Source organism: Meriones unguiculatus, chromosome 15, assembly GCF_030254825.1.
Source record: "Meriones unguiculatus strain TT.TT164.6M chromosome 15, Bangor_MerUng_6.1, whole genome shotgun sequence".
In the NCBI taxonomy this organism is placed as follows: domain Eukaryota; kingdom Metazoa; phylum Chordata; class Mammalia; order Rodentia; family Muridae; genus Meriones; species Meriones unguiculatus.
In genome coordinates, this window is record NC_083362.1 from 10408164 (window position 1) to 10432543 (window position 24380).

Here is a 24380-nt window from a genome sequence, read left to right on the forward strand (position 1 = left end):
GTTTCCTTCTCTGTCTCTCTGTCTCTGTCTCTCTTTCTCTCTGAGACAGGGCCTGTTCGTGAACCTGCAGCCCCAGGGATCCTCCTGTCTCCACCCCCTCAGTACTGGGATCACATTTTTGCGACACCCTGATAACTTTTTAGGTGGGGTGCGAGGGGATCCACACTCATGATGTTTACCCAGCATTTTGCCGACCGAACCGTCTGTCCTCCTTTAATCCTGACAAAAAGAGCAGGACACCGCCTCTCCAACAGCGGAGCAGCATAGGGCAGTTTGGGGCCGCAGGCGGGCGAGCTGCGGGGGCGCCCACCGTCCAGCGGCAGAGCGCGCGTTAGCTCAAGGCGCGCGCAAAACGCGCTGGCTGAGCCCGGACCAGCTCGCGCGCCCTCAACTTTCTCCCAAGTCCTTACGGGTTGTTGGGGAGACCGCGGTGTGGCCTCAGAGGAAGAAAAGCAAGCCGAGGCCCCCTGCCTAGGTCCCCCGGGGGAACTAACTGTTGGAGCGGTCCCGGGCTCCTGGCCGTAGGGCGGCCCCGGGGAGGGAGGTGGTGACCGCCCCGGGCTCGCTGCACTTCCGGAGGGGCTGGGGGCGCGCGGCTTGGAAGGTGAGAGGCGGAGCTGCTGGCGGCTGGGAAGAGACCAAAGGGATGAGTAATTGGAAATTCTGTAACCGAGACCCCGGGTCCTAACCCTCTGCCTCCTTCACCCCGCTCCCCCCCCCCCCCGCTCTTCCCCCGAGCCCCCTGCCGAGAGGCGAAGGGCGAGAAGTGGCGCCGGGAAGGGTCACGTTTCGGAGAGGGAAGTGAAATAAAGAGGGCGGCACCCGGGGGGACCTGTGCGTCATTGAGGGACTGCGGAGCGGCCAGTGCGGAGGCGTGGGGGCGAGGAGCCGGAGGGGCCTCCGAGCGTCCCAGCTCGCTGCCGGTTCCCGCGACCCCGCAGCCCGCAGCCTTGGGGGGGAGGCGCACGATGTGGCAGGCGACCCCGCCCCGACCCCGCGCGCCCTGCCGCTGGGCGCCGGCCCTGCTGGTCCTCCTGGCCCTGCTGGGCGGCTCGGGGTTGTGCCACGCGAGCTCGCAGGCCGGGTACCACGCGCGGCCCAGCGCCAGGAACAAGTAAGTGCGCCCCCCTTCTGCTCCCCACCCCCACCCCGAGCCCTAGAGTCCCGGGTCCCCGCAGGTCCCTCCTGAATCCACTCGCGGGCTCCGGAGCCGCACTGCCAATGGCGACGGTGGGCGGCAGGAAGATCCCCGTGGGCTTTGGAGGCGTCGCCACCCCCGGCTGACACCTCGGGCATCCTGCAGCGGACCCCGGGCAGTGGGGTGGGGTCCGGCAGAGCTCCGTCCCGGAGCCCGCAGGCTGAGGGGCCCTGCTAAGCGGCGCCCTGGGGTGGCCGCTTTGGCAAGCTGCAGCCTTCGATGATGCCGGTGTCCGGCGACTTGTTGGGTCACGTCGCTCCCCCCCCCCCCGCGTTGTGCCCCAAGTTAACCCAGCTCTTCTCTTTTTACCCCAGGAACTGGTGCGCCTTCATCGTGAATAAGAACGTGAGCTGCACAGTGCAGGAGGGAAGCGAGAGTTTTATTCAGGCTCAGTACAACTGTCCCTGGAGCCAGATGCCCTGTCCGTCCGCTCTGGTGTAAGTCGGGAGGGGGTGGGGGAGGCACGAGGGCCGAAGGGGTGGGAGGCTTGGAATGCTCCAGCCCTCGTGGAAATCTCTTTCAGACCCTCTGCAAAGTCTGAGAGCTGCGCGGCTGCCGGCCACGCCGGGCTGTTTAAAAGAGGGTGCCGTTCTGCGAGAACCTGGAGGATGCGCAGAATTTGGGAGTTAATGATTCCCTAGGCCACAGTAGAGGATGAACAAAGCCCTCGCCCCCGTCTCTCTCTTTCTCTCTCTTTCAATTTTATTACTAACATAAGGCAGCTGAACCTAATTAGATCCATATTGTATGTTCTGGGGCGCAGAGAGATTCTGAAATGTTTGAAATGAGGGGTTAACGAGGAGGTTCTGCTGGTTGGCGTTGTGAAGCGAGTGGGTTTTGTCCTGACCTGTTAGATTTGTGGATTCACTGGGTAGATCTCAGAAAAGAATGGCCCCGGAAGACAAGCGGCCATATTTTTGCTTATAAAGATCCCAGCATCTTAAAACAGCAGGAGAGAAATGATTTGTCAGTGTGCAGATTCTGCGAATGCATTGTGCTCGTCCAATTGTGATCAGGAAGTTCTTTGGGTCTGTGTGGAAGTCTGATCTCAGGAGCTGGTGGGGATAAAAGGCTGTTGGGGACACGTGACGGCAGGGATTGTTTCCACTAAGAATAAGTTGTTTGTCTTCTAGCACATTGTCAGTTGCTGCACAGAATGGTCAGTGGTGGGCAGTTCTGCCGCTGGCCGCTCAGTCTCAGGACAGGCTGAGCTTGTACCCCAGCAAGCTGCCTCAGGGGGCAGGGAACAGGCTACGAGGAGGAGGGGGTGGTTGCGCTGCTTTGGGGGAGCCGCAGCAGGGAGGGAGAGTTCCTGGGAAGCAAAAAGAAAGCTGTGCAAACTTGGAGACTATCCCCCTCCCCTTCCACTTTTTAACACACTGGGAAAAGGCTGACACAGCCTCTGGCCAGAACTGTCCGTCAACCTTAGCGTGTATTTAGATTTAGACTTCACAGTCCATGGTCAGCTGCTGGTGGCGAGAGAACCAGGGGCGGTTTTTACACCGTGACAGAAACACAACCGAGTATTCAACCTAATTTGGAAGGATTTACTTGAAATTAGAATCGAATTGTCAGCCAGGACAATTTCATTCACTCTATACAAGAACTCTGCTTTGTGGCTTCCTGTAATCTTAATTCTTACTATGATGATTCAGGGATAAACACATCTTTCCTTACAACTAAAACTTAAGGGAGGTGGGAAGGGGCGATGGCTCCAGGGTAAGGAGAGCTTGGGAGGCAAGCTTGACAATATGAGCTTGAATCCTAGCACCCACACAGAAAGCTGGGGACGGTCGCTGCCAGGCAGCACTGTGGAGCAGGGTGCACAGTAGGACAGCTACTTCCTGCTTGAAACTAGCCGGAAGAGACTTTGTCTCCGGCTTCAGCGAGAGACTCTGTCTCAAGGGTAAGATGGAGAGACAGCTCTGCCACTGTAAACACCTGCACCTACACGGAGATGCACATACGCATATACGCATGCTGAACATACTTGCACACACACTGGACACACTTGCACATACCTACACACATTTGTATACACATTGGACACATATATACATAGAAATAATTGTATTTCTGGGGGTAATTTTTCTGAGACAGGGTATGACTGTGGAATCCTGGCTGGCCTCAGACTCAGATATCTGCCTGTCTCTGTTTCCTGCGGGGCAGAGATTAGAGGCAGGCACCAGCATACTCAGTGAGAAGTGGCTGTGTGTGTGTGTGTGTGTGTGTGTGTATTTAATCTGGGTTTTTGAAGCAAGGTTTGCTTTGTAGCCTGAAACTCACGACATTGCCCAGGCTGACCTTGAACTCAAGCTAATCATGCCTCGGCTTGTAGAGTGCTGGATTATGGACATACTCCCAGATTTGCTCTGTTTTAAAGATGGTCTGGGGCAGGGGTGTAGCTCAGTTGGTAGAGTGCTTGCTTGGCATGCACAGGCCCTGAGCTCATTCCCCGGCGCTGCACCAACCAGCTGGGTAGCACCCTCCTATAATCCCCTAGCTGGAATAGAATTCTTCCAGCGTGGAAAAGGCTCCCTCTTGGTCCCAGGCTGGCTTGGGGTATACATTTTGGGAAGCACGAGAATCGAGTGACATGGAATTCTCCCTGTGGGATACTCCCTTCGGGCAGCTGAAGTCCCTGGAACTGAGGCTGACTTCCATGCCCTGTGCCTTCTATTTTCATAGCAATCCCCGAGAATCATTGGAAAGTAGCAGAACCTATATCCAAGTCTGGGCCTTTTCTTTCCCAGCCTCAGCCTCCTCCCACTCCATCAACTCAATAGTCTCTGTTGTCTAAAAGGGGCTAAACCCATCTGTGTGTGTGTGTGTGTGTGTGTGTGTGTGTGTGTTAGTTGCTGGCGCTTCTGGTAGAAATAACTGTGGGACTAGCCATCCCTCCCTTCATACATCTTTCATGCTTCATGGCAATGACTCCAGATAGTTCCAGAACCTCCTGCTGGACCAACAGCTGTTAGCATTTGTGGCATCTGGAGGCATCCTGCCCATGGCCAGGATGTCCAGGGAGTCCAGATGCAAACAGCCGGTATTTGCTTTGCCTCCCAACTTAGGGCTCAGGCTCTTGGGACTGGTAGTTTTCTGCTCCCCGACAGCATCGAGAGATTGGGGTCAATAGCACCTACTCCAGCCCTTACCGTTCTGGCCAGCCTTGTAAATGTAGTTTTTTTTCCCCCTTTTGTTTCCTTGCCCTTTGGTCTTTAAAGCATAATTCACATACTGTAATAGTCACCTTGCAAAGTGCTCCCACCAATGTGTTATGGCAACGGTATACAGTCGTGTAACTAAAGATGAAACAGTTCCTGTACCCATCACTTTAACACCTGCTAAAGAATTTGCTGTCTTCCTTACCTATCCAGAAGGAGGGGACACAAATGGAACCTTTTGACGTTAGTGTCTTCCTCTTAGCATGAGATTTTTATTTACATGTGTGTGTCTGAATTTTGGTGTTTGGGGACAGGCTCTCTCCGTATATTCCTGCCGTGGCTGAGAGCTTAGACCTAATCCATTTGTTGCCTCCTCAGCCTCGTGAGGGTTAGGGTCCTGGTCAGAGAACGATTTCGGGAAGTTGCCTTTGTGTGGGTTACCGTACTGAATAGCTCACCCAGCCCTAGAGCACTTCTAAGCCTGGAATCCAGGAACCCAGTCCCGGATGCTGTGACTGCCACTGCCACTCTGTCTCTGTTTAAGATTTATTTTTTATATATGGGAGCGTGTTTTGCCTACAAGTGCACCGCCCACATGCCTAGCACCCACAGAGCCGGAAGAGGGCAATGGATGCCCCTGGAACTCGAGTTACGGGTGGTCATGAGTTGCCAGGTGGGTGCTGGGTCCTTTGCAAGAGCAGCAAGTGCTATTAACCACTGAGCCATCTCCCTGGCCCTTGGTTCTGGTTTTATTGTTGTTTGTTTTGTATCCCAGGCTGGCCTTGTATTTGAGGTCCTCCCCCCTTGGTCTCCTGAGTGCTGGAGCCACTGTATCTGTTCTAGATCACCACCCTTCTATAAAGCCACAGTCAAGACTGCTGCCCGGAGAAAGAACAGTCTTTGTTCTTACGACATGAAGGGTTTGGGGCTTGTGGCTGCTGTGGAGAACTTTGTGAGAAGGCTGGCCTTGGAAGTAGGGACCCAGCCAGGCTTCAGAGGAGATGTTGTTGCTTATTGCTCTTAGTTCCTGGGCTTCTGTCTGCACCCCTCCATGTCTGCCTGACTTTACACAGCCTTCTTTCTGGTTTTTCTGTATTTCTCCTTTGGTAATGACCGTATTAGTTCTCTCTCTTCCTTTCCCTCCTCCTCCCCTCTCCTCCCTTTCCCTCCCCTCCTCTGCTCTGCTAAGAATTGATTCCCAAGCCTTCCAAATGTTAGATGAGCATTCTACCACTGACTTCATCCCCAGCCCTATTAACAAAAAAAATAAAATAAAGACAAGCCCCAAGAGGGATGTGGGTGGAGTAACGCAGAGCCTGTGGCTGCTGGGGAAAACGGAGATGAGGAATCTGCAGCAGGTGGTGGTTCTGGGTCAAGCTCCAAGACACTTCTAACCCTCAGATTCCTAGGGGAACAGGGGCTCATACAGTTGGAAAGAGCGTTGTCCATTAAGGAACCGTCCTCGCCAGGAAAAAGTTTGTCTTTTTTTTCCTTTTTCTTCCCTTCCCAAGTACAGAACGCTTAAGGCTAAAATAAAACCCCAGACAATTCCCCCACACATACGTCTCCAGGAACACAATCCCATCCAATGCCGAGGGCTAGTTCCTCACCTTTCACCTTTTAAACAGACATTGGTACGCAGCTGTGTGTTTGGAGGCTTGCTCCTTAGCACTGAAGGGAGGAGTCACCTGCAGAAGGTGACTGAGGACCGAACATTGAACCCTGAAGGTTCCATGATGCTGTGGAGTCTTTTGGGGCCCCTGCCCTCCAGCTCCTCAGGGCTGTACCTTCCTGTAGAACTCTACATTGTCTTCCAGGTTTCTTGCTTGTTTTCCCATCTAGGGTGCTGTGTTTGGATGGCTCTTTCCAGAATATTCCCCTAGTTATCATCTCATTCATGTTACCAGCTTAGAGTGGGTGAGGACAGAGACTGGGGACTCAGGAAGTAAGGCTCTGGATTAGATTCCTGGCATCACAGTAAAACAAACCCAAAACCTCTGTGTTTCCCTTTCAAACTTTTCTTTTTAATCTTGGAGATAAAGAACACAACTTAAATAATAGCCATGGTCTTAAAAAACAAGACCAAAATAAATAAATAAATAAAAACAAAAAAGTCACTTCCTGCTAAAGTGTTTTAGTCTCATTAATTAGCGTTTCTCTGTTGATCTGTCCCACCTGCCTTAGCACGGGGTACTTGAGTTAAAATTCTGATGTAGCCAGAAAAGGGCAGCTGGTGTGGGCGTGGGCAGCCTGGCCTGTTGGGAGCTGTGATAGGCCATCCAGGCCAGGCTCCCATGGCTTCCGTCCAACCTGTGGGGTGGCAACATGTCTTGGCTGAGAGGATGGGAGGCCTGGCCGCTGGCCTGAGCTCCCAGACACCACCCTCACCACCGTGAGACACAGGTAAACCACCAGGCATCCAAGGCACGTGTTTTTCAGGGCTAAAAGGCAGAGAGCTGTGTCGAGGAGGCCCAAATGCGGAAATGAGGCTGAGAGGACTTTGAAAACCCCACTTGGAGGCATCCCTGGCCCAACGCCTGGTGGGTTCTCATTGGCTTTGTGTGACCTGATGTGGCCGCCTCATGAATGGTGCCGTTTTTGAAGCCTTGAGAGCTGAAGGTCTTGCTGACTTGTTTGGGGAAGATCAGAGTGCTAAAGAGAGTAAATAGGCAGTGACCTGAGATAATAAGAAAATGATGTGCTGGAGATGAACTTTTATAGGGTGTTTGAGCCTCCGCGTGTTGGGCACAGAGCCAGCCCTGAGGTCCACTGGGGAGTTCGCGGCAGGAAAGGCTCCTGCTGAAGGTGTTAACTGCTGCTTCTGTGGATCAACAGAGAGTCTTTAGTGGGGATGTCCACACAGTTGACTCCCCCTGCTCCCTAGGCAATCATCCCTCAGCCACCGAAATGTTGCCGCGTTGCTTGGATTCTGTTTGGTTTGTTGTTTTGGTTTTTGGTGCTGGGGATTAGATCCAGGATGTGCTTGCTACATGTCAGCTATACCACCATGATGCACACACCCCGAATTCTTCGGGAGCCTCCCACATATGGAGAGTATTAAGATGTGCTCATGGTTGTGGACTTCGAAGAAGGCAGTAGGTGCAGAGTATAACAGTCACACCCTTCCTCCCAGGAGGAGTTTAAAACCTTAGGCTGATCAACTACAAATAGGAGATTGCTTCCACTATGTCAGAGCGTCCGAGTTTCCTGGCCACATGACTACCTCCCCCCCCACCCCCACATACTCAGAATTAACTGCTTTGGTCCTTTCGTGAATCAGTTTTCTGGGATTAAAATTAATGGCGAACACCTGATCAAATTGTGTCTCTACAATGACGTGACAAAAAGCAGCTTTACTGGGAGGAATCAAGGGAGTCACAGTAGTTTTCGATGTCACGGCAGTTCACATTGGAGGAAAAATGATAAGGTGATTAAAGATTAAACTTTCCAGTCACTTTTGTCCCTTTTTTAGTTAAACAGGTGGCAGGTGCTGGGGCAGGTGGAAGAGGGAGGGTTCAGATGAACCCTGGGTTAGAACTGCTGTGGAAGGCAAACTCTTTGGGTCTTGTCATTGGGAGGGACCCAGCTGTTCTTAATTCTTTTCCACCTAAAAATACTAAAAGATGAGGGAATGTGCTTAAAGTTTTTGCTTTGCCGTGTCAGCTTTTCAGGACAATGTATTTCGTTATGTATGTGGCTAAGAAGAAACCAGTTTGGGCAAACCCATCTCAAGCTGGTCCTCGCCATGGGGAATCTGCTGCGGCTTCTCTGTGTTTTCCCAGTTTCCCATCTCTGGACTTGAGTAGGCTTAACTGGTTATTCCTTTGCGGAGATTGGCTCAGCGTGGTCCCTTGCAGAGAGACACATGCCTCTATTCCTAGCACACGGCAGGCTGAGGCAGGCAGATCTCTACGAGTTTGAGAACAGTTTGCTGTATAAAGTGATTTCCGGGCCAGACAACACCATAATAGTGAGACCGTGGCTAAAAAAAAGAAGGTGCTAGGAGTTTTCTTCAGTTGGAAGTTCTTTCACTCTGTGTGCCAGACAGGGAGAATGAGATAAAGGCATAAAATGCCTTCTAAACCTTAGTTGGGGGAAATACTGCTTGTTTTTCTGAGAACTGAAGCTTTTCTGTGTATCTGAGGAAAGGAGATTGGGAGCTGTAATGTGAATTGCGACAGAGCTCAGGGCTCAGGGTGGGGTGGTTATGCAATCCAGCCCTTCCTGGGAGGACTGTCTCCCTTAAAGCCCTTCTCTGGCTTCTGTCAGGCCACAGGGCCTCTCACATGTCCTTCCTTCCTTCCTTCCTTCCTTCCTTCCTTCCTTCCTTCCTTCCTTCCTTCCGATGGACCTGGAGTCCTCAAACCTAAGCACAGCTCTCCACCCAGCCCCCTCTCACGTTTGGTTGGAGGGTGTTGGCAGGGAGGCAGCAGCAAGCCTTCCTTGATATTTGGAACCAGTCAGACTCTTGTATCCAGCCGGCAGAGGAGGCCGCATCCAGGCCTGGTTGTGGGTCAGGTGTCTCCAGCCTTGGAGGGAGCCTGTGCAAAGGAGTCCGCACAGCAGTCCCGATAGGCCACGTCCTCTTCCCTGTCACAATGCATTGCAACATCTTTGGCCTGGCCTTGCAACGGGGCACAGCTTGCATGGCATCACTGCAGAAAACAAGTTCAAGATGAAGGCAGAGCTCCCTCTCTGGTACAGGAGGGAGCACAGAGAATGGCATGTGTAGCTTGTCTGAACCAAGCAGCGAGGTACCTCCCAACCCCACATCAGAATCGTTATTGGAAAGCTATGAACCCCGAATGGCACTCGGTATCATCTTCTTACATTGTGGGGGGTGTGTGCCACAACATTCTTGTGGCGGAGGCCATCTAGGAAGTCTTCCATGGTTCTGGGGACTCACCAGGCTGGGTGGCAGGTGATTTACCCATCTTATCAGGCCATTTTCCGCCTTTTTTTTTTTTTTTTTTTTTTTTGTCTTGAAACACAACTGTGTTTCTCTGTAGCTCTGACTGTCCTGGAACTCACTCTGTAGAGCAGGCTGGAGTCAAACTCATAGACATCCACCTGCCTGCCTCCCTGAGTGTTGGGATTAAAGGTGTGTGCAGCCACCCAGCTGTTTTCTGCTTTTTTAAAATTACTGTTTTTTTTCAGACTGGATCCCAGGTAACTAGGTTCGCCTTGAGCTGACAGCTCTCCTGAATGCTGGGATTTCAGCAGTTTATCACCAGGCTCATGCCAGTGATCACTTTTATGAAGCACAATTAAATAAATCTGTGAGAAATCTCATATAGAAACTAAAGCCGGCATCCCGGGTCATTTTTGAAGTTTGTTGTAATTTCTTTTCTTTCTGGTTCTAGGGCTTGAACACAGGGTCTTATACATAAGAGGCATGTGCTTTGCCACTGGGCTACACCCTCAGCTTTTGTATTTTCAAAAGCTAATATCTGCCTATTTTCACATATAATTTTCTACAATCTAGTGCTTTGAAGGCAGCTGTTTAAAGTCCTATCTTTCTTAATGATCAATTCTACACTTATCTTACTTTTTGTGTGTACGTGTGTTTTGTGTGCATGTACACATGTGTTTGTGACCAAGGAGGTCAAGGTCAAAAGAAGGCATCAAATCCCCTGCAACTGGACTTACAGTAGTACATGTGGGTGCTGGGAATTGAACCTGGGTCCTCGGGGTGGGGCCAGGGAGGGGAAGCCTCCTGAGCCTTCTCTCCAGCCCCTGATTCTTTACTTTAAAAGTTAAAAAAAAAAAGGTAACTTTTCAATAGGCAAAACAATTGACTGTGATGCCAAAGCGGAACTCAGTACTTTAAAAAAAGGTAGCTGCTCGTTTGAAAAGGACTCAGTGATGCTGCCTTTTGCCCGTACTTGAGACTCACTGTAGCTTGTGAGCTCAACACCAGAGCACTTTGCTTCCTCGGACTTAGAGATTTTATTTTCTCATTTTGACTTTTAGTGCTGGGACTGTGCTCGCGCCTCCACGCGCCGCCAGCCAGACCTGGAGATTCTAAATACAGAAACGGTTCATTTAGTGAAAACAACAACTTTATAGACAGTGTGTGGTACTTTTAATCCCACAAGTCAGGAGGCAGAGGCAGGAGGATCTTCTGTGAGTTCAAGGCTAGCCTGGTCTACAGAATAAGTTCTAGAACAACTGAGACTACACAGAGAGACCCTGTTTCAAGCAAACTGTTCATACACACCAGCTTCGAGGTGTAGATTGCACTAAATATGTATTTGAAGTTGTGTAACTTCCTGTTCAGCATGTGTATATGCCCACAAAAGCAACATTGTAGAGTGTTTTCTTAATTAGCAATTGAGGGGAGAGCCCACCTCCCAGCCCGTTGTGGGTGGGACCATCCCGGGGCTGGGGGCCTGTGTGCCATAAGAAAGCGGGCTGAACAAGCCACAAGGAGCAAGCAGGTGAGCAGCGCCCTCCATGGCGTCTGCATCAGCCGCTGCCTCCAGGCTCCCGCCCTGTTTGAGTTCCTGTCGTGACTTCCTTCAGCGATAGACTGTGGAACAGTGAGTGAAATAAACCCTTTCCTCCCAACTTGCTTTTGGTCATGATGTTTCATCGAAGCAGTCGTAACCCTAAGACAGAAAGTGGTACCAAGACTATGCGGTATTGCTGTCACGGTCCTGGTTATGTTTGGGGAAGGATTTGGGAAGGACTTTGGAACTCGGGGCTAGAAAAGCCATTGGGTATTGGGCTCTTCCATGGGCGTTTGGAAGATTAAGATGTTGAGGGCAATGCAAATGATGAAGGCCAGGCTGGTGAGGTTTTAGAGGGGAGTGTGAAGATCCTTTGGGAAGGGGGGACATTTGCTATTTTGAATTATCATTATGTGGTGTCTGGTAAGCTCCAGATGAAGAATCAGCTGTGATTAACAATAAACCAAAACCAATGAAGTGAAATCTGTGGCTCTGCTGGCCCAATCCTTGCTGGCCACCCGGAGCTGAGAAATTCATGGTGATTAAGAAGAGGCCAGCATCGCTGAGGCAAAATCTTCCAGGAAGTGTTTCCTCGGAGTCAGCACACAGAGCTGTGCTCCAGAGGTGCCCGAGGCGGTGTAAGAATCACCCAGGTGGCAGTGAGTCTGAAGTCAGGAAGGCGTCGGGGAGGGCAGTGGAGGCATGGTGTTGTGTGATAGGGTTGTCCTTGAAGAGAGCCCAGGCGAGGCTGTTGGTGAAAGTGCAGTAAGAGACCCCAGGATTTGAGAGCTGGGTACCATGGGGTGGCCGCTAGGAGCAGCAATGGTAATGGAGTGGATACTGATGGGGCCTAGAAGAGAAACTGTTGCTGTAGAGGGTGGAAGATCAAGAGTGGATCCCAGACATTGAGCCCCGAGCTAGTTACATAGTTGGAGTTTGGTTTTGCTTTATTTAGACTGTGGCTTCTTCTTGAAGAAGACTAAAAACTTAATTTTTATCTTACAGGAGCCCACAGTTGAGAAAATTTGAACTTTCAAAAGAGTTTTATAAGATTTTGGATTTTTGTTTTATTTGTTTTGGTTTTAGAGACAGGATTTCTCTGTGTAGCCTTGGCTGTCGTGGAACTTGCTATGTAGACCAGGTTGACTTTAAAACAACAACAACAAAAAAAAATTGGATTTTAAGAGAGACTAGATATTTTTTTAACAACTGAATTTTTAAAGTGTTTGAATTTATAAAGACTTTGGGCCGTTTCCGAGCCTGTACAATGTTTTTCTTGTGATATTGATGTTAATGTATGATCTTGGAATGAACAAGAAAGGGAAGGTTGTGGCTCAGTAGTGATGTGTGTGTGTTAAGCTGACTATAGGTCTGTTGATCTGGCTAGTTTTATGCCAACTTGATAGAACCTAGAGTCATCGGAGAGAAAGGAGACTCAACAGAGAAATTGCCTGCCTAAGATCAGGTTGTAGACCACCAGCCTGAGAGCATTTCCTTAGTGACTGGTGAGGGAGGGGCCAGCCCACTGTGGGCAGAGCCATCCTTGGACTGGTGCCAATCCTTCCCCAAATCTTCTCAAACCTTTTCTTAATCCCTCCGTCCACCCTCGCCAACAAATCCTCATTGGAAGCTGCCAATATCTGCTTTCCTTTCACTATTATAGCTCAGTTTGGAATGTTCTAGAATTTTGTATAAATAGGACCACGTGGAATACAGTTGTTCTTTGATCTGGCTTCCCTTATTGAGCAGAACTTCTTTGGCCTCATTCCTGTTGTGCTTCGTACCAGTAGCTGACAACTTTTCTTAGACATTTCATGTCTTGCCATTGTAAAGACACTGCCATTTGCACAGCAGCTGAAGATTCACCGTGAGCTACAGATTGTTTATACTGATCATAAGGTTACTTCTAATTTTCTGAAGAACCTCAGAGATTCTGAACACATAGCATGCAGAACCTGAGATAAAACCATATGGGGTTTAAGAACACACTTTACACCCATCGTCTCGGAAATATGAAATTAGGAATGCATAAGCAGCCTGAGCCATTGTGAATCTGTAGGAAGCTCGGTGGGGATGAGCTACTCCATTCCATGAAACAGATTGCCAAGCCTACATCTGATCCCTAAGCTGGGTGCCATGGGATGGAACAAGGCCCTTCTCCTGCCCTCCAGAAATTCACACCCAGGAGGTGAAGTGAGGCAAACAGAAGCAGTTACGAAGGAAAGATTGCAAGAGGATGTCTCAGACATTCAGAAATAGAAGACACCGTTTCCAGTCAGGAGGAATCTGAGGACTTGCCTGGAAATCCCAACATCTTGGCGGGTATTTGCAGGAGGGCTCTAGCAAGGACATGTGAGGATGCGGGAGAAAGGCAGCACCAGCATAGAATCCAGCAGTGGGGAAGGAAGGGGCCACGGCAGAGCGAAACATCAGGGTTGCTTCCTCTGGAGGTGGGGGTAAGCAGCTGTGAGGGACAGATCTGTTCTAGGGACCCCTTCCTAGGCCTGCTGGAGGCTGCCATGTTGTCCCTGTGGCTCCCATGGCAGCATCTCCCCCCAAACGAATATGAGTCATCGTTATAGTGGTCTCACCTTAACTTGGTGATCTTGGATTGCTGTGGGTCCCTTTATCAAGTAAGGCTACTTCCTGAGGTCCTGGGAGCTAGGTAGGGCTGAACTATCCTAGGGGCGGGGCACAATTTAAGTCCATGCCAACATGGTTGTGAGTTTGGGCTTCATTGTTCCAGCTTCCAAATGTTGTTCACCTGGCAACACAGGTGAAGTCTGGATAGGGGTGGGAGATGCAGGGAGATGGATTCTTTAGGAGACTGGACTTGGTCTGTCCTGGGATTTATGGGTAGTGGGAGAATTGCCCAAGTCAAATCGACGTGGGCACAGTGGTACAAGACCATGACCCTAACGCTTGGGAAGCAGAGGCAGTGCTCACCACATATTTCAGGCCGTTTTCATCTGCAGAGTGAGTTCTAGGCCAGCCAGTAACACTCAGTGAGACCCAGCTCCACTCCCTACTCTCCTCAGAAAATAAATTAATTAGAATGTTGGGGGGGACCCAGGTGTGGGGTCAAGCTGTTACGTTTACTGACACGATGGTTGGCACTTTGTTCAGGGTCCTGAGAGGAAGGGTCATGTGATGCAAGGGGAGGGGAGCAGCTTCTCCACAGAGTGATGGTTACAGTGTGATGGCTTCTTATTTGTGTGTGTTGGCCAGTGTCTCGCTATGAAGTCCAGGCTGACATAGAATGCTTGATCCCCGTCTCCCACTTGCTAGGATCATAGGTGTGTATTGCCATACACACATCGCCAACATTGCTTTTAGCTGCAAGACGCTGTGCCCTTCCTGTTGGCCACTTGTAGCTGGGCAACCCCACCATGCAGCCAACCGAATCCATTATTATGGAAGGAACCTGCATTTTTAATTTCGTAGCAAGCTTGTTCACATACACACCAAGTCCCCTGTATAGAGATTTCATTTGTATGAAGCTCTCTCCCCTGTTATCTGTTTTCATATCTGGGAGACAGAAGGAGGGAAACAAACTGAGCGGAGAAGCAAACTGGTTGCTCTGAGGTAGCTGGTCGGTGAAGCTGGAAAGAGGTACAACGTCTGACATTTTAGGTGACAGATCTGTTTTTTTCCTTGTGCATATGGCCTCCAGATGGGTAAAATGTTTGCATATTGGGTTCTGGCGGCTCAAGGAAAGACCCTAAGGAAGCCTGGGTACCCCGAGGATGGGTGGGAGGCAGACTGTCCGTCTTCCTTCTCCTGAACTGAGCTGATTTTCAGTTCTCAGACACAGTGTTAATTTGAACAGCTCCATGGCTCACTGGGCCTCCTGGGTCCTGAGGTGGGTCTCAGAACCACACTGGGTTGGCTTAGAAGTGGATGCCCATGCCTTCAAACTCTCTGACAAAAATCTTGTCCCACACACAGAAGTGAGGGCTCTGAAGGTTGCGTCATGACTAATGTACAACACATAGGTGTCCTTGGACTTCCGTGCCACCTTCAGTAAACCTTGGGGAAAGTGCTCGTTACTTCCTATTTATCCATGGGTCTTCCCTCCCGCTAAGAGGGAAGTGTTTTTAGGCACGTGACCATGGGAATACACACATGCCAAAGGTAGATATTGGGAATTACTTTTCAATTTCTTTCTACCTTTCATTGACCCTGATTGAATAGGCTGGCCAGCAAGCCCCCAAACTCCCCATGTCTCCGGTCTTCTGGCACTAGGATTAAAGGTGTGAGCTACCACACCAGGATTTTGTCGTTGTTGTTGGTTGTTTTATCATATTTTTGCTTTGGTTTTGGTATGGGTACTGGAGATCTGAGCTTAGGCCTGTCATGTTTGCATGTCAAGTCCTTTTACTGAGTCAGCTGTCTCCCCAGCCTCCACCCTTAATACTTGTTATACATTTAGAACCTGGTGTAGAGGTCAGGGCCATGACAGCATTCTTCCATAGAGAAACGAGAATGGTTTCACCTCACTTTGTTCTTTTTTTTTTATAATGTTTTATTTTTTACTTTTTTAACTCTTATTAATTACACTTTATTCACTTTGTATCCCCCCATAAGCTCCTCCCTCCTCCCCTTCTGGTCCCACCCTCTCTCCCCCTTCTCGTGCATGCCCTTCCCCAAGTCCACTGATAGGGGAGGTCCCCCTCTCCTTCCTTCTGATCTTAGACTATCAGATCCCTTCAGGAGTGACTACATTGTCATCTTCCGTGGCCTGGTAAGGCTGCTCCCCCCTCAGGGGGAGGTGATCAAAGAGCAGGCCAAGCAGTTCCTCACTGTGTTCTTGATGGACTCTTAGCCTAGAAGAAATGGCAAACTCCTTAGTTCTCTTGTTTTCATCCTGCTTCCCAGTGTGGTCCTAACTTGGAAAACAAACACAAGATGATGATGATTTTAAAGTGAGAGTAAGTTGGCACAACAAAGGAACCTCTTCTGTCCTCAGAGTCTAGGTCTTCTGTGTTTCTGAGTGATTTTCACCACGTCGTGGGTGTGGCTGAAGGCCCGCCACAGACTGCAGACTTCACTGCCAGGCCTGGAATTGATTAGTTGTGGGGTGGTGCGGCCAAATCTTGTATAGTATACCCCACCACAAAGGCGCCCTGAGAACACGGACAGGAGTGCGCTATGGAAGAGAACATTGAAATGGGAGGGACCAAGCTTGCAAAGTCATGAGCATCTGAGTTGAGGGAAAGAGAATTGTGTAATTATGGATGATTTTTTTTAAAGAGGAAAATCCAGGCAATTTAAAAAGAAAGGGAATCATCAAAGTGAGAGTTCTTAGGCCCACAAGGTGACTCAATGGTAAAGGTACTTGCCAGCAAGATTGGCAAAGAGACTTTGGTGCCCAGACCCTACGTGGTGGCAAAAGAGAACTGACTTGTGCAAGCTGTCCTCTGACCTACATGTATCCATTATAGTGTATATGAATTAACACACACACACACAACTAAAAATTAAATATTTCTTCAGCCGCTCTGAGTCGGGCTGGGCTCACAGACCTTGGGTAATGTGTAATGGTGGTATGCTTCCTGGCCCAGGCCAGCAGATGGTCCACACTGTGGGAACTCAAGGGTGAGTTCGCTGGGGAGTGATGGGGAGCTGGGTTCTCTGACTACACTGCCAGAAATGAGGAAATGGGGTAGAGGTATGAGGAGCAAAGCCGTAGAGTAGGCAGACAGCCTACAACAGAGCTGGGCCTCCCATGGAGAACTCTTATTTAAAAACATGTGAGCTGGCTCAGGCTCAGGATCCCCGTTCTTTCCCAACACCCAGGGACTTGATTTGGGGATGTATTCTCAAAGCTAAGAGTGTGGCCTCGCCGGAACACAGCCGGCCTGCCGCCAGCACCAGATAAAGGCGTCTTCAGCAGCTGCTCAGAAGGCAGGTTCCCACCTTTGAGCAAAGCTAAGGGCCTATGCCCCACTATCTGCCACCACTGAGCGGGGCAGCCTCGGTGCTGAGCCACAGTGGTTTTCTTTAATCCTTTCTTTCGGAATGAAGATTGTTTTCTAGGATAATTATAAATTGTGGGGAAACCTACTCATTACTCTGTATGATCAGGGCAAAACGCTGAACGGTGGAAAGGATTTTGGGCTTTGAAACCTAACTTGCTCCTAAGTGTATAAGGAAATTAATTCAAGGAAATAGAAAAGCCATCAACTTATAATTATGGTTTCCCCAGCAACTGTTTCCCTGTACCAGGAACCAGACGGCCTTTCCAGGAGGACATTTTCATTCTGAATGCATTGCTTTGATCTAGGATCTGTTACTTTAAACACACACGCAAAACTTTCTTGTAAACTGACTTTAATCAAGGCTTATTAACCTTACATTTAAGTTCATTATATACATTTTATATTTTAAAATATCATGGACTAAGAATTCTGGCTTTTTAAAGTTTCGGTGGATTTTCCTAAAGAGCCAAGCTTCATATTTCATGTTTCTTTGTTTCCATGTTAAGTTCACTGTGCAGTGATCCAATTAAAAATGTGTAATGTGGCGGAAAAAGATGAAAATTTTGATTTCAAGTTTGTTCTTTAAGCCGTTAGGAGGACCTTGACTTGGAATGAAGCCATAGGAAGGAACTCAAGACCAGAGTCCACCTCCTAATGTTACGTAGACCATCTTTGAAGATGGCCAGGGTGTGAAATGACCATTTCGACTTTTAGTGGATCATGAGATTCAAGTGCGAAGGGCTTTGAAATTCCAAAATTTCAGTGTTGAAATCATTTCCAACTTTATGGCCTTTGCTGCCTGACTGCATTTGCTTTTGGCAGAGGGTCAATAAACAGAAAACACTCATTTATTTATTTACTCAGACAAAGAAAGAAAAACAACCCACAAAACTAAGAAAAAAACCTATCATGGTTTCTAGAAAATCAGTCTACTGTCTTGTCAGTTTCTAAAGGAGACCAAGTCTGTAACAGTGGATTGCTTGTAAAAAGGGAAGGAAATCGACACACCCTGCATCATGGAAGAACCATGAGGGTGTGAGAAAAGTCAGACAAAAAGACAAGCGCTTTAAGACTCTATTTGGCTGAGGCGCGGAAAGCCATTGATCTCAAAGAGCAAGTGGTGACCAGGGCTACATAACAGGGAGGGCCAGGGAGTTAGTGTTCAGGGGCTGCAGGGCTTGGAGGAGGATAGCGTCCTCAGACCCGACCATATGATGGTGGTCACAGTGGGCCGGGTGGGCTCTGAGGTGAAGCTTTTGCTGGATACAGATGCCCTGGGCTTGAGTGCCCAGGGCTAATGAAAAACATAAATATGTGAGTGAATGTTAGGATGCTAAATTTTATGTCGTGTGTGTTTTAGTGCAATGTTATTTTGAAAGAAGGGAACCGCTGGCTGGGGTGTGGCTCCGTTGGTGGTGTTTGCTTAGCATGTACAAATGCCCGAGTTCAATTCTCCAGCAGCCCACACGATTAGGAGTGGTGGTGCGGCTGTGTGATTCCCCACACTGGGAAGCTGGGGCGTCAACAGTCATGCTGGGTGGGCTACGTAGAGAGTTTGAGTTGAGTTGAGGTCAAAGGGGAAAAAGCGACTCGTCAGCACACACATTTATTTCCTGGGAGGCTCTGGGCTGAGTCATTCTATGTGGGTCCTTTCTCCATCCTCCCAGGTTCGCACCAGCCATCAGGACCGCACATGACAAATTAAGGCAGAAAAGTTGGCTCTGGGTTATGGCAGCCAGTGAATGGAAGAGAAGGAATTTCTAGAAAGCGTGACTTTCTAGAAGTCTGTCTCCACAGGGGTGCTGAGCTTTGGATCTGTGCCATGTTGTCATAAATAGAATGTAGATAAATGCCAACTTCAGGGCCAGGAACCTGGCTGTTTGTTTGGCGTGTAGGGATGGTCCCTTATCAGAGCCCGTGGTCCTCTTGGGGAAGATTTTTGTTTGAGCTCTATATGGCATGTTGGACAAGCTGTCTCCTCGCAGTCTACTGGGCCCAGAAAGGATGGTTTAAAAGGGGTCGGAAATCAAGGTTGACGAGATGAGCCTCTGCAGCTTCCTGCTCGATCTCATTTATTCTCTGCCTCAAGCTCGCTCTGGTGAAATTTTCTGTGGTAATGTTTTGTGCTGTGGCGTACTTGAAATGTGGGTGCTGGAATGTAAATCTAAATAGCTTCTGGGCTAGTGGGCGCCACGAACAGCACAGCTCTGGGTCATTCATCTCCACGCGGGGACCACAAAGTCCGCTTTAGTTCTGAGGAGGTGAAGAAGTCTCTGCTGCTTAGACCAGAGAAAACGGTTTCCTTTTTAAAATAGGGTATTAGAGCACACAAACTCTGACAAATGTAACACTTTCATTTGATTAACCAACCATTGATCCAACCAATGATTAAGAAGTGTACTGAACGAGGTCTGAATACAATGCAGTATTACTCAGCCTTAAACATAATCGGTCTCGACAGGTCCCAGCGCTCAGGAGGCAGAAGCACTCTGAGTCCTAGGCCAGTCTGGTCTACAGAGTGATTTCCAGGACGGCCAGGGCTACAGGGAGAAACCCTGCCTCTCTCATGTAAATCCGTCAGGCCACAAAAAGCCAGGAGGAACTAGAAATGGTCCTAATTGCAAAAGAAGCCAGAAGCCAGACTGAGCCGCCTAGACACCCCCCCCCCCCCGTGGTGACAGTGACGACACACTCAGAGGCCCTCGGGGAGGAGGAGGAAGGCTAAGTATTCCGGGGACTTTTAGGGTAGTGAAACTGCCTATAAGACACTGCAGCGGTGGTGACAGGCCACCCTCAAACCCTCAAATGCACAGCACTGAGCACGAAGCCAGCGTGAACCCCAGCGTGACGTGGGCTGGGGTGATGGTGGCGAGCATGTGCGGGTTCTTTAATTGAAATGAATGTGGGCCTCAGCTGTAGACCGGGCTCCTGTAAACACACAGGGTGCCGATATGGAGGGGGCCCAGGCTGGGACCCAGGCTGGGACCCAGCAGCCTTGTACTCTCTGCCTTGACCGTCCCTTGTCTGTTTCCTTGGTGTGGTTGCTTTACCCTTGGGACATTAGCGAGGGTCTCAGTCAGCAGCTGGGGAGCCCCTCCCACTGTAAGCGCAGCCCAGGCACACAGAATATGGGCTTTTCTTCCCCAGTGCTCTGGGGCTCCAGGTACAAGGAGGTGGGTGGGTTCCCTGGAGGAGGAAGGGAGCCTGGGTCTGGGGCAACTGGACCCTGCGGCGCTTCATATCTGCGTGGGGAGTTTTGAAGTGTAAGAGCTTTGGGAAGAACGGGCTTCAAGCCGGCCAGCGCTCGCGTCACTAAGCCACACCCCTGAACGATTGTGAAAAGTTTGCGGTAGAATTTTTCCCTTTCTTTTTCTGCAGGGCCCTGTGTGATGAGGGCTTCTGGCAACGGTCATGGCTCCTCCCAGTCCCCCCCCCCCCACCGCCCGCCGGTCCGGAGCCCCTTAGACTGGCATTGTGCTAGTGGGAACCCCAAGTCAGCTGGGGTTTGTGGGGCTTGGCCGCTCCTGGGTTATACCCCTGGAGGCTCCCACGCAGACCCGTGAACTCTCAGGGGGTCCCCAGGTCACCTCAGGGGCCCGTCACTTCACAAGGAAGGAATTCTGGCTGCCTGATCTCTCCCAGCTGCTGCTGCTGTCATCCTCACAGCCACCTTGAGAGTCAGCCTCGGGGCAGCGCCCGACCCTGTAGAGGGTGGGCGTGGCTCGTGCAGTCATCGCAGGGTGGGAACTGGGAGACTTGGCCCTGCGCTGGTGAGCTGGCTGCAGCTACGCCCAGCCTCCAGTGCCGAGCACCCCGGGAGAGTGGCTCCTTCCTCGCCCTCCAGCTCCCGGTCGGGGTTAAGGGATGGGTGTGATGGCGCAGAACCACGCGCTTCCCTTCGAGGACGCAGGCTGCTTGGCTGGGTTCAGCCTCATGGAAGGTTTCCTGCGGGTCGTCATCTGCTGGCAAGAGCCACACGCAAACACATTTTCACATTCCATTTAATGCTCGGAGGAGCAGAGTTTCTCTGAGGCTACACATTCCTCCACCGTGACGCTCTGCTTCGCGATGCAAGATGTGCAGAGCGATTGTCCCTCTGCTTGCAGGGATTCCACGGCGGCGGGTGGGAGGGAGCCCGCGGCCCGCGGCGGCCTGGACCCAAGTCTGCTGCGTGGGGAGGTCGGACGCTTCCTCCCCCAGGTTTTAGGGCTTTCTGGACTGTCTCCAGGTGGGATGCTGCTCCAAACTGAGGGAAACTGCCAGAGGCTGGCTGTAACTGCGTGCTGGGAGGGTGTGTGACACAGAAGAACACAGAAGTTTCTGCTCCATTCACTTGAGGGTGAACTTGGGCGAGCCATCTCATCTCACCCCTCACATCTCTGCTTTCTTCCTTGTGACAAGAGGGCAAATTAGTAGGGCCAAGGTGTGTTTTGTTTTGTTTTTCCTCCTTGTAGCCTTGGCTAGCCTGGACTTGCTTTGTAGACCAAGCTGGCCTTGAACTCACAGAGATCCACCTGCCTCTGGCTCCCAAGTGCTGGGATTACAGGCGTGTGCCACCATGTCCGGCTGTGATTCTTTTTTTAATGTTTAAAATTATATTTATATGTGTGTTGTGTGAATGTGTACTAATGAGTATGTATAAGTGTGTCTTTCTGAGTGTACATACGTGTCTGTGTGAGCATGGGTGAGAGTGTATGTGTTTTTGCGTATGCATGTATGTCTGTGTGTCTCTGTATGTGGTGAGTGTGTGTGGTATATGTATGTGTGTGGATGTATGTGTGAGACTATGTGAGTTTGTATCTATGAAAGTGTGTATTTGTGTATGGTGAGTACGTGTATGTGTGAATGTGACTGTATCTGTGTGTACGTATGTGTGTGTGGTATGTGTGGTATGTGTGTCTGTATGGTATGCATGCATATGTGTGTGTGCATGTGTGTGATGTGTGTCTGGGAGGTGTAAGTGTGTGAGTGCAAGTGTGTGTGTGTATGTCTGAGTGGTTGTAGAATTTGTCAGTGTGTGTATGTGTGTATTAGCATATGTGTGACTATAGTAGACTGTGTGTGTTTATGTATGCCTTTCTCCATTGTACAGGGTCTTGGGTTTCGGCCAGGGCCTGGGCCTGGACTTCCAATAGAGAACAGGGGTTCTGCTTCTCTCGGGGGCCACTGGATCGCTTAGGGCGAGGCCCGAGTGTGGTAGGCTGGGGGTGAGGAAAAGTTTTCCACGGACGGAGTGTTCCAGATTAGCCTTTTTAGCATGAGATGGCCGGTGGCAGCGGAAGCTTGGGCGTTCCCAAGCCGATGGCGATACCGAAGGGCTACGAAGGGCTACGGGAGAGCAGGCTGGTGAGATGAGGCTGGTGTGTGTGGGTGTGGGTGTGGGGGGAGGGGTGGGAGGATGAATGAGGAAGCTCACCCCACCCCACCCCATCCCCGCCAAGGCGGAAGGCTGATGGTATTCCTGCCAGTCAGCAGCGTGCACCCCAGCAGGTTTACTTGAAAGCAGGGATTTCCAAACCTTTGGGAGGGATTTTGAGGGTGACAGCGTTGGATTCCTGGAGTCAGGGGTCAGGGATACTTGGTTTGCATGTGCTTCATTTCCCATGCAGCAGCAGGGTCCTATCTGTCACAAGAAGGAAAATAACAGTCCCTAATCATTTGGGGGGAACCTCCAGTTGCAGCTGAAGGTCACTGCCAGAGACTGAGATCCTTAGCAGGGTGCAGCATCTCCAGGAGAGGGTCTGATTATAAACTGCCTTCCCTGACCTGCGGTCACCCAGACTGGGGGGAGGGGTGGGAATTTTGGGGCCTTGCTGAGAAGGAGGCCACCACCACAGACCAGAGCAAATAAATGGCTGCCCAGAGATTGCAACCTAATGCAGCAAAGCCCCACACATGTGTAAGTGGCAGTGTGTAAGTGTATGTGCGTGTGTCTTCATGTGTGTGTGAGTGTGAGTGTGCATGTGTATGTCAAAAGAGTAGTTGCTGCTTCTTCAAAGTCAGGTTGGACTCGGTGGTGAGCCCCTTTATCTGCTGATAAAAGTGCTCACTGGCCCGATGGCACTCTGAAGAGCCTGCGGGAGGCTTTGCTCCTCCAGCTCTCATGGTCACCCAGGCCTTCCCTGCTGCTTCCTGGCTTCCCCTTCAGTCTTCTCTGGGAGCATCTTGAAATGCGGGGGCCTGAGACCCACCTCAGACCCATCTAAGGAGCGCGTTGGCGGGGGGGGTGTAACAGGCATTTGCCAGCATTCCTTGGGTGGTTCTGACGCCAGAGTTGAGAGCTGCTGCCCTTGGAAAGAGGGCCGCTGAGCAGGAGACTTTGAGGAATTCTGCAGCGGGAGCCTCCGTGGAGGGGTCAGTGCTGTGCCTCTGACCGTCGGGGAAGACGTAAGAGAGTTCCTTGCAGTGATTTATGACTTTACCGGGAGTGCCCAGCTCCAGAGTGGGAATTTAACCTGGAGTTGCTTGGCTGACTGAGCCCTGCAATCCCGAGCCACCACAGTGTTCATTCTGAGCCCCCGAGAGCAGCACACAGCAAGCCCGAGGAAGCGATACGATTTCTTTGGAAATTGGCTCATAGAGGAGCCCAGCTGCTCTCGCTAGTGTGGAAAATGAGAAAGTGAAGAGGAGCAGAAGGTGGCTCCAGGCCAGGCACTGGGAGTTGGGTAGAGTGTACGAGGGCTGTCCTGTGTGGTTGGGCTTTTGTCTGTGCTCTGAGCACAGATCTGGCTGAACCCCTGTCTCTGGGCCTCGTGTGTGCCTGAGCAGCTGGCTTGTCAGTGTCCCCAGCCCAGCCGTGGGTCCAGAGCATTTTCCAGCTCCCTAGACAGTCTATTGTGAGGAACACACACTTTGCTTAATTTATTTATTCGTTTATTGTAAATCAAATCTCATGCTTGGTAAGGTCTCTACCACTGAGCTCCACTACAGCTCCTGACATATGAGCTGCAAACAGGGCTTCAGAGCCGCTGATAATGGATCAGCTTTCAGGGAGGAAAGGTTTGCTTTGATTCAGGGTGTCCATACTTGGCTGGCCCTGTTGCTCTGAGGCCCGAGGTGAGGCAGCGTAGATGATGATGGGGCATGAGAAAGAGGAGTGGGCAGGGCCAAGGTTTTAACATCTCCTTCAAGGGTACACCCCAGTAACTAAACCTGTTCCCAGTAAGTCCCACCTCCTCAAGGTTCTGCCTCAGGCTGCTGATCAAGCCCTTGGCACATGGGCCTTGGGGACATTCATCTAAACCATAGCAGCTTCCAAATCTCTGTCCTTGGAAAGGCCAACACACCTTTATAAAGAAGTGTGAGTGCCAAATCCCCACAGGGAAGAGGGTGCAGGGGAGACCATGGGAGTTTATGGGGACAGGGCTCCAGGGTGGTTCCTGAAAACAAAGCAAAAGAGCCCTGAGCTGTTCCGGAAAAGTATCACCAAAGAGCTGTGAACTGCAGAACGGAAATTGCTGGGGAAGTGAAAACTCATTTTGAAATCTGGAAGTGCCCGTGTTGAATGGATGTTGCAGGGAGGGATTGCCTCCTGGGTCTAAGATATGGGAACACCAGGTCTGATGGCACACACGCAATCTCAGTG

General features: G+C 50.5%; 1 protein-coding gene across 2 annotated transcripts in view; it reads left to right on the plus strand.

Annotated features, from left to right (window-relative positions):
- The first annotated feature begins 560 nt into the window (after nt 1-560).
- Emilin2 (elastin microfibril interfacer 2) overlaps nt 561-24380 on the plus strand; it is a 48516-nt gene continuing 24696 nt past the window's right edge. The window contains exons 1-2 of one of the 2 annotated variants that reach the window (XM_021653800.2): nt 561-1114; nt 1513-1635. In XM_021653800.2, coding sequence (XP_021509475.2) covers nt 969-1114; nt 1513-1635 — 269 coding nt within the window. In that variant the 5' untranslated portion in view covers nt 561-968. The remainder of the gene's footprint in view (nt 1115-1512; nt 1636-24380) is intronic. The other variant, XM_021653799.2, reaches the window with a different exon arrangement.